At 29.6% G+C, this 11,077-nt stretch overlaps 1 protein-coding gene across 1 annotated transcript in view; it reads right to left on the bottom strand.

The window, feature by feature from the left end:
- Positions 1-9,796: 9,796 nt before the first annotated feature.
- The window catches only part of LOC101494653 (protein trichome birefringence-like 19), a 5,516-nt gene continuing 4,235 nt past the window's right edge, over positions 9,797-11,077 (bottom strand). Inside the window, exon 2 of the mRNA XM_004491722.4 lies at positions 9,797-10,785. Within this exon, the coding sequence (XP_004491779.1) occupies positions 9,976-10,785 (810 nt within the window). The 3' untranslated portion in view covers positions 9,797-9,975. The remainder of the gene's footprint in view (positions 10,786-11,077) is intronic.

The following is an 11,077-nucleotide window of genomic DNA, read 5'->3' as shown; positions in this document are numbered from 1 at the left end:
GTGTCTCGTAAAAGTCCCTTATACGAGAGTCCTATTCCTTGATTTTTTTTTTCTGGCGAAATTTCGGAGCAATCCGAGACAATCGCCTGAAAACAAGGTTAATATCGGTTAATATCGGTTAATATTGTTATCAGAGACTCCCTGACAGCGGCGCCAATTTGATTCGCTGTCGTACACGAGTCAAATACAATAGATAAAATATAAATAGAGTTAATAACTCGAATCGTTTCGCAAGGACTTTTGATATAATAATAATAATAATAATAATAATAATAATAATAATAATAATAATAATAACCGAATTGAAAGATGAAATTAAAAAGGGGTTTTTTAGATTTTAGATTTAACAGATGAGCAAAATGATTAATTCACTTATTCGAGTTTCAAACCTATCACAGATTCTATCAATGAGTTTAATTTCTAATTTGTGATTCTATTTTTATTTGACTATAGAATTGATTAAACAAGCGTAATCAATCCTATGTTAATTCGGTTTCTTTGATTGGATTAAGCATCACAATCATCAAAATATTACAATTAACAATCAAGCATCACAAAATTATAATTCAATTAAATTAGAAACTGAAGCCAAATTCTGTCAAATAAATTTAATCGATCCTACTGAAATTCAATTTAAGCAATCAGAATATCAATATAATCAAATAAACAAGAATATAATCATGAATCGAAATTGACAGTATAACCCGAATCTCAAGGTGTTGACGAAACTCTAAACTCGTGGATTAATCTTATAAAATTAGCCTTCCATGAAATTAAAATAAAAACTGTTTATTTCTTGTAGCAATCTGAACCCTAATATTTTCCTTTGTGAAAAGAAACAAAACTCCCAATATATAGTACTCGATATTGGGTTTTAGGGTTTAAAAACAAGTGACCCGCTAATTAAAATTATTACAAAAGTCTAGATTAGAAAATCTGCAATTTAGGCCCAGTAAAGTTTGGCATTAGACTTTTATTCCAACACAAAAGTTGTAGCTCTGATTTTTATCTTTCCAACGCTTGCTTGTACGCACCAATCGGATATCTAGAGCTCAAGTTATGGCCTACAGAGCGAGCAAGAGTCACTTGGATTGAAAAATGCTGGGGCAAACTATCAAAGAGCAATGATAACTTTGTTTCACGACATGATGCATAAGGAAATAGAGGTTTACGTGGACGATATGATTGCAAAATCTCAGACTGAAGAAGACCATGTTAACCTTCAAAATTTATTTGAGCGACTAAAGAAGTTCAGACTCTGTTTAAACCCTGCTAAATGCACCTTTGGTGTAAGATCATGCAAGTTACTTGGGTTTATCGTTAGTTAAAAAGGGATAAAAGTGGACCCAGATAAAGTAAGAGCAATACAAGAAATGCCGGCTCCACGCACGGAAAAAGAAGTTCGTGGCTTTTTGGGTAGATTGAATTATATTGCGAGGTTTATATCACATCTCACCGCTACATGCGAATCGATTTTCAAATTGTTGCGCAAAGACCAAAAGGTTGAATGAAATGAGAATTGTCAAAAAGCTTTCGAAAAGATTAAGCAATACTTATAAAAACTCATGTCTTAGTACCTCTTGTTCCTAGGAAACCGCTTATTATGTACTTCATAGTACTTGACGAGTCAATGGGATGTGTAGTGGGGCAACATGATGAATCTGGTATGAAAGAACATGCTATTTATTATTTGAGCAAAAAGTTCACCAGTTGCGAAACAAGGTATTCACTGCTTGAACGAACATGTTGTGCATTGGCATGGGCTGCTCGTCGGTTGAGGCAATACATGTTATGTCACACAACTTGGTTGGTGTCTAAAATTGACCCAATTAAGTATATCTTTGAGAAACCTGCTCTTACTGGAAGGATCGCCCGTTGGCAGATGTTGTTATCAGAATACGATTTGGTATATGTTGCACAAAAATCTATCAAAGAATAATGGAGGTTGGTGTTTGATGGTGCCTCTAATGCGTTAGGGCATGGAATTTGAGCCATTTTGATTTCTCTAGATAACCAGTTCACTCCATTTACGGCTAGGTTGTGTTTTGATTGTACAAACAATACTGTGGAATATGAGGCATATGTTATGGGCATTGAAGCAGCTATCAAATCAAATGTAAAATTTCTTGAGGTATATGGAGACTCATTGTTGGTCATCCATCCGACGAAAGGAGAGTGGAAAACACGAGATTCCAAATTGATTTCCTATCACACCCATATCAAAGAATTGACAGAACATTTCGAGAAGATCACTTTTCACCACATCCCTCAAGAAGAAAACCAATTAGCTGACACCTTGGCCACTTTGTCGTCAATGTTCAAAGTAAGCACTAATTAGGACATGTCGGTCATAAAAATTCAACAAAGATATAAACCTGCATATTGCTTATCAATAGAAGAAGAGTCTGATGGCAAACCGTGGTTTTATGACATCAAATCATATGTTAAGAATAAGGAATATCCATTGGGTATTTCAGAAAACGGCAAAAGGGTTTTAAGGAGATTGTCAATGAATTTCTTCTTAAATGGCGATGTGCTTTATAAGAAAAATCATGATATGGTTCTCCTCAGATGTGTGGATAAAGCAGAAGCGGAGAAAATTATCCAAGAGGTTCACGAAGGTTCTTTCGGAACTCATGCAAATGGGCACATAATGGCAAGAAAAATCTTATTGGCTGGCTACTATTGGTTGACCATGGAATCCGACTGCTTTAGTCACGTAAAGAAATGTCATAAATGTCAAATCTATGCTGATAAAATACATGTACCACCCACCTCTTTGAATGTTTTAACATCACCATGGCTATTTTCAATGTGGGGAATGGATGTGTTTAAAGTATGTGATCAAATTCACAAACATTTCTTTGTGCACATTAAGGCTCGTGCTAGGCAACTCCTTTCTAAGTTGAAATCAACAAAAAAAGGTAATCGATCAATCTCTAAACATGTGTTGCATATCAAGGCAATTGTTGGTTCGTTGTCAGCTATTAATGATCCAATTTTGGAAAGAGATCAAGTGGATGTTGTTTCTGATGGATTACCAGAAGAATATGATCAACTTATCTTGATGTTATATAATAAGTCTGATTCACCTAAATTGCACGAGTTTGAAGCTTTGATGTATATTCAAAAAGGCTTAGTTGGACAAGTTTCTCCAAGAACTATATGATGTCAATGCTACTACTACAAATATAGCTTGCACTGAACAATCATCACATCACACTATTATGGTAACAACCCACCTTCTCGAGGTAAAGGTCATCGTGAGAATGTAACAATGCAACCTAATACATAATTCTAAAAATTTCAACAATATTTATATCGTTATGCAACGTAATACATAATTCTAAAAATTTCAACAATATTTATATCGTTAAAATTGAAGTGAAAAATAAAAAATCCTATAAAATAAAATCTAAATTTTTTAAAAATAGCACCAAAAATTTCTAAAATCAAATAAAAATAACGCCATTTTTTTTAGAATATGAAAATTTCAAAAAATTCAAAAATTGATCTAAACAAAGGAATCTGGGATTTTGAGAGTCGAATTCTGTAAAAAATTCCTTGATTTTTTGTCATTTTTTAGAAAATTTTTGGGGCAATTCGAGACAGTCGCTTGAAAAACGGTTTTTTCGACTAGCAACAAGCTTACACGACCGGTAGAGCAACAAAACATACAAAACAATTGTTATGATGGTTAGTAGTAGTCTAAAATTGGCTAATATTGTTATCAGAGAGTCCATAGTAACGACGCCATTTATATATTTATTTATTTTTTTGAATCATAACGTGAAATAATTATAAAATAAACCTCAAGATCTTGATGAAACTCTGAAACAATGAATCAGTATAAGAAATTTAGTCTTCCATTAAAATAAGAAAAATTCTCTGTATCTTTCTGAGTCCCAAAAAAACAGCATCCCTCTAAAAAAGAAAACTAAAAATATATGGTACTCGTTTTGAGCTTTAAAATAAGTGGCACGTTATTTAAAATTATTACAAAAAGTTCAAATCACGTAATCTGCATTTTAGACCAAATAAAGTCTGGCATTGAACTTTTGTTCTAACATAAAAATTGTAGCTCTGATTTTTTTTATTTTTCAACACCTACTTATATGTGTCAATATAATATCCAGAGTTCAAGTAATGACCTACAAAACGAACAGAGGTTAATATGCAAATATTAAAATTAAAATTCAATTTCAACCTAAAATTTAGAAACAATATAAAAAATTTAATCTAAACTATAAAGAAATTTTTAAAATGTTACAGTAAAAAACTATAAAGAATTGCTTTAATGATATCTCAAACCAAATTTTTTAGGGATAATCAAGTATTCTTTTGAACTTCATTTTTTTTTAAAATCCAACCGACTCAAAAGAAGAGTTTAGAAGAAAGTGGTCAACAAGCCCCCATGTAATGGACAAGCGAAGCCAACCCCAAATACTAAACCAAACACAAAAACAGAAAAAAAATTATATATGTTATGCACCGCACAATTATATCCCTACCACTCCAGTTAAAAAAAAAAAAGAAAAAAAATCTTATTCTCCTCACAAGATTCCAAATATGTTCGTAAAAATTTAAAATTAAATTTTCTGAAACTTAAATGTGTCTCAAAAAAAATTAAATAAATTTGTAGAATATAAGTTTTTCAACTATACAGAAATTTTTGCCAGTTTTGAATATTTTTTATTTAAATAAAGGATAAAACTAGTAGTTTTCATAAAATCTGAAAGTAAAGATGTGTATAATTTTAAGAGTATGAAGTAAATTTTTTATCTTCTTACAATATTTTCTTAATAATTTTGAAACACTTAATAAAATAATTTGAACCCCAAATATATACACCAATATTTTGTATAAAACTATTTTACATCATTAATACAAATAATTAAACTCTTAAAAATGTTCTAAAAGTATTTAAAATTATCCACATCAAAACTAGCAAGATTAATTAGCGGATATTTAGCTTTTGAGAGTCTTATTAAGGATTATAATGACTACTTCATAAAAGATTTTACTTTCTCTCTCAAATAATAAATATTTTTTTAAAAACGGTTAAAATTAATAATTAGTAATTAATTATTGTATCAGTATTTTTTCTTCATTCAAACTTAAACTTAGATTCTCAATTATTTAACTCTTAAGTTAAATAAATTGAATTACTCATCCACTTAGTATGAAATATATAATTGTTCTTTATGTAGTACCGTGTCGTATATTAATTGCCCAGAAACACAACCCATTTTTTCCACAACATCCAAATCACTTGAAAATTACATTATATTTGAGAATTTGAATATGACCTGGTATATTATTGTAGCTAGGGATGACAATTAGACTCATACCCAACCCAGTGAGTATCTACAGAAAAAACCCACAACGGGTAGGGTAAAAACCTGCATAATGGGTATGGGCATGGGGACGGGTAATTACCCATAAAATTAAGCGGGTATGGGTGCGGATACTATAGTATCCACCCCGCCCCGCACCCGCACTTATATAATTAATATATTATTTATTTATTTATTTATCTATTTATTATATTAGTGTTTAGTTTAATTAATTATTTTCTTTTATATTTTAACATCTATTAATATCATTGGACCATTATAATATTTATAATTGAAACATAAACGTTTGCAAATTTTTTAAGAATCTGATTATGATAAATAGGTAAATAATTGTGATTTTATAACTAATAGTTATATCTTATTAATCGTGACTTTATAATTATACTTGCAACTTTGTATCAATTATCTCAGATAATATTGTCGTATGACTTGCAACTTCACAAAATATTATTATGGATATTTAAATATGTATTGTAACGAGTGTTCTTTTGAAATGTTTTGAGTTAGAAAATATTTTGGTTTATAATATTTTATGATTGGATTTAAGATATTTGAATAATTTAAAATTTAATCACAATAATATCATTTATTTATTGATTTTTTTTAATTAAAGTGTGGATAACGAGTATGGATACAGACACTTAAGTATCCAGAGGATAAGGGTACGGGTATTAAAGTTGATACCCAAGAGGGTACGAGCACGAATATGGGTATTTTTTTAAATCGCGGGTATGGAAACAGGTACTATAGTACTCTACCCAAACCCTACCCATTGTCATCCCTAATCGTAGCTTTGATTTATCAAAACAGACGTATTATTATTATAGGGCTATTTATTACTTTCATCCTAGTGGGATACTCAAAGGGTATGAGAAAAATTGTTTTTGTTAAGATGTGATTTTCTATATTTACTATGAAATTAAAGATGCAAATCTTGGAATTATATAGCCACCAAGTTATCTTTTGGTTTTGTTAGCCACCATTAATTTTTTATTAAAAAAATTTATATTATTTCATTCAAATTAATAAAAATTATGCTCCAACAGATAGCTTTATAGGGAAGGGTCCAATCCAATAGGGACAACACTTTCACTTAAAGAGCACCTATATATCAACTGAATCATTTTAAGTGTCTAGTCGGTTGAACCGGTGAACCACGCGAGCTGGTTAGATGTGTGGGGTTGAGGGCTCATAGTACCCTTTTTTCTTGATCCAGCATTTTCTTCACTTCGGTAGTGAAGATTGAGGACAATATAATTTCAAGTCGATAAATTTGAAAAAGATGAATATGCAAACAAATTCACATCACACAAGTTAATAGCATAAAATGGTAAATATATTTACAAATTATTATCAAAAATCTAAAATAATCATTATTTTACAAAAAAAAATAAAGTCAAACAACAAGGAATTCGAATTACACCAAAATAATTCAGTATATCTTATTTGGCATGCCACACATCAATACACTACACTCTTCCATTACATCTTTTTAGTTGATTGACTATGTGAAAAAGCTATTACAAACCCTTCTTTATATTATTTGCATTCCGAGCATCCTAAGTACAACATATTATAAACCAATTAATTGGTTCATTTTATATCAGACATACTAATAAAGGTAGTACTTGTATAACCTCATTTATAAAGTTCAGAACTTGATTTTGTCTAATGAGCAGAAAGTTACACCACTATAATTTACTTTAACCTATAAATAGAATTCGAAATTTTGGAAATGGGAGAGGGAAAAAGAGTTCCAAGTTTTGAAATAGAATTCTTTTTATTTTTGTTTTTTTTTTCATTTATATTTCCTAATAATGAAAGTTATTATTGTTATAAATTTGATCGAGAAGTATTAGAAGGTTAGAAAGGATAGGACTCAAACTTTGTTTTGGCCGCCCATTGTTTTCTTTCTTTTGGATGCGCCGCTCATCTTCTTGATTGTGTCTGGGTTTGTTTTCTTCAAGCCAGAGCTGTTTTTACATATTAGGTTTCAAAGAGATTGGGCCATGGGTATTTTATACAGTCCATTTGCATTTCTTTTTTTCTTGCCCAATATTTTTTTATCATGATCCTTTCCTTTTATTTTAATAAAATATCTATATTTGAATTTAATAAAAAATTAATTATTTTTTCATTTTTTTTTATTTTTTTATTAAAAATTAATTAAATGTGATATATTTGAGACATTAATATAAGTTGTACTATTTTTTTAGCTTTGAAATCTAATATTAAAAATCGAAAAAATTATAAAATATTCTTAAGAGTATTAAATTAGATGTGACATCTTTTTTTTTACTCCTTGAATTTTGAGACACGAGTTGTACAACTCGATCGTCTTAAAACTCATATTTCATAATTATTCAAATCGAACAAGTTTTTTTTATGTTTGCCAAAATTAACTTTTTAAAAAAGCAAAAATACAATTTATTTAAAAGCAACCAACACATCCACATTTTATACCGAAGAACTACGTAGCTTTGATTTCTCCATCGCACCGGGAGATACGTAGGAGCAAGATCACACTCTTGTCAAGCACAATAAGAAAAACTTTTTTTTTCCTCTTTTTTTTTTTTAACACGCTTTTATCTCCATAAATCACATTTATAAAAAACAACTTATATTCATATTTAATAATAAAGAAAAATAAATATATTTAAGTTGATATAATTTTGCACAATTAATTATAAGTAACCGTATTTTAACGGATGTCGTAGGGTGTTAATACCTTCCCTACGCATAATCGACTCCCGAACTCAAAATCTGGTTTCAAAGACCATTCTTACATTTTTTCTATTTTTAAGGGTTTTCTAATATTTTCCCTATCTTAAAATAAATTTTAGTGGCGACTCCATTGAATTCGAGGAAAACTCGAAATTTTAGGTCGTGACACAAATGTAACAAAATCTATAAATATGACAACATTGAATTGTTCGAGATGTTGGGTATTGGACTCCTTTCCTATGTGAAGAAATGTCCAAATATTGTAGTCCATGATTAGGATTGTGAGAGAGAGAGAGAGAGAGAGAGAGATTATATTAAAAGAAAAGACAACCCCCAAAAGAGAAAATAGAAGAGTAAATCATATTTCCGATTTTGTCAACTCAGTCTCAGAAAAACATTGATTGTGCATTCATTAATCGTTGGATTTGATTGGTTTTTGGACATAAGGTTTGCAACATACATGTATTCGTTTTCAATGGCCGAATCGACGTATGGAGAAGGAGAAATAGTGTTTGCATATTAGCAGGTTTTTGGGGTGTTTTTTCTTCTTCTTGTTTTTCATTTGTAAGCTTTAGTGTGTTGTTGTTTTGGCTTGTTGTAGATACAATTTGTGCATCATTTTGAGACTCTCTTGTACCCTTATTTGATTATAGTAGAGCTATTTATTTGATTTGGACGACTCGTGGTTTATACTCTTGCATTGAGGGGTTTTCCACATTAAAATATTGGTCTTCTTTACACGCTTTTATTTGATCAATTTTGATGTCATATATTTGTTGTTGTTTCTCACTAGTTCTTGCAAGTTGAGATAATTTTATATCGGATGCGTAGTTCTTGTAATCGTGTTTATGTGTTTATTCCTATTATGAGATACTCATGATTTTGGAGCTGTAATGTTGAAACATCAAAATTATTGATTGAATATACATTAGTTTGAAGCTAATATGTCAATTTGAATCAAATCAACATCGCAAGATAAGAAACCAAACAACTTCGCAGTAAAAAACGTACAAAAAACGTCGCGGCTAGACGATGAAATCATGAACTTAACATAAAATAAAACTAAATAAGTGTAAAAACCCATTCATTTAGATAAAAATAAAAAACAAAGCAAATTAGGAGTGTTTTTGGGTCCAGTAAATGGTTTTAAATCACACTTTCTTCAGGGGAGGAAGAAAAACAAAAAAAGTGGAATGGCTAAATATTTACATATTGTAACTTTGTTGTCGGATTTAGCTAGCAATAATTAAAATTGTAGATAATAATCAGAACTTATTAATATATTGATTTTTTTAAAATAAAATTGGAGATGAGAAATTATTATTAGTTAAAATAACATTAATTATCATTTTACAATGATCACGATGAAATTTACATTATATCTCTTCAGATTATAATGCATGATATATCTTACACTTTTTTAGTTAGTAGTTGGAATCCACTTCAAAATATTTTAAAAGGGGACTAATATCTCAAATGTATGGTCACTCTCCAAATGAAAATGAAACCATATGCTTTTTTTGATAGAGATGATTTCAAATTATGATTATTGTGGTGCAACTGCAAGACTTGTGATACATATTATAACAATAACTTAGTGTGTATATTGACTTTTCAAAAAATAATCTTAAGGTAAATCCTTACTATTTTTAATAAAAAATAAATTTTATAATAATAAAAATAGAAATAAAATATAATTATTAGCACATTCTAGATATAAAACTCTTATAATAATTGAGAAAAAATAGCTCTTAAAATTATTGAATACATTAATCAAATTTAATCTTAAAAATGATTTACAAGTTAAACATGTAAGCATGGTAGCTTAAAATTACAAGCCATATTACATATCAAATTGATAAATTTATATATAAATAAAACACTCTTTCAATGATCAATTTGTGTGCAAATGAAGCCTTCTTTCTTCAGCTGATCTCACACCCTCCATCTTCAACATATCCAAAAGAAAATCACTCCACGTATCGATAGGTCCAGGCAAACACCAATGAACACAATCATTATACAATGTCACATTTTCATTTGGCCAATGTCCATAGTTACTTGGATGACCATCTGGCCTCAACAATGATGCTTGTGTTGTATCATATAATCTAAATTTCATACCCTTTTTTCTAGCTTCTTTTTCAGCAATTTTAAATTCTTCCAATTGAATCATATAAAATTCCAAATTGATACCCTCTAATTGTGTCTCATTGCTTCTAAATGGCTTAGTCCTAACACAATTCCCACCTTGATTCCATAACCCATTTTCAAAATGTGAGGGTGAAAATGTCCTAAGAAATGTTATGCCCTTAAAATTTTCTAAATTATTTATGGCTTTTAATGCTGTCCTAAATGCCCTTCTATAACCATGATACATAGTTAAATCAGGGACATTTTCTAAGAGACAATAATGACATCCAACAATTTTTTGTTTCTCATAGAAAACCATTGATCTTGTGAACCAATGTCCTCCATTGAGAATGACATAGTCAAAATCTTGAATTTGGGTTATCCATTTTTCATCAGGCTCATCAATGTAAAGATTGAAGAGTCCAGTTGAACCTGGACCCTTTATATCTGATTCTTTGGATCTTACCAAATGGGGTGTCCAAAAAGAGGCCATTGTAAAATTGTAGGTTGGGTAATTCCATCTCATGAAATAATCATCACTTGTGTATGATACATCAATGGGCCATTCTACCTGCAAGTATAATAAAGATTAAACATAAGATGCAATTTTATCTTAATAAATAATAACCATAATATTTTTAATAAATATTGTAATTGAGTGTAATTTCTACGCACCAACTCTTTAAAAGGTTTAAAAAATGTCAGCTTATTACACTCATTCATTCATATGAGTAACTTTAATATTAGTTACGATTAAAATAATTTAACAATTATAATTTAATGATTATATAAAAATTTATTACACCGATGTATATAAATTATATTATTTTGTAAGAAAAATTAATAATATATATATATATATA

Source organism: Cicer arietinum, chromosome 3 (assembly GCF_000331145.2).
Source record: "Cicer arietinum cultivar CDC Frontier isolate Library 1 chromosome 3, Cicar.CDCFrontier_v2.0, whole genome shotgun sequence".
In the NCBI taxonomy this organism is placed as follows: domain Eukaryota; kingdom Viridiplantae; phylum Streptophyta; class Magnoliopsida; order Fabales; family Fabaceae; genus Cicer; species Cicer arietinum.
This window is presented reverse-complemented; position numbering and strand designations above follow the sequence as displayed.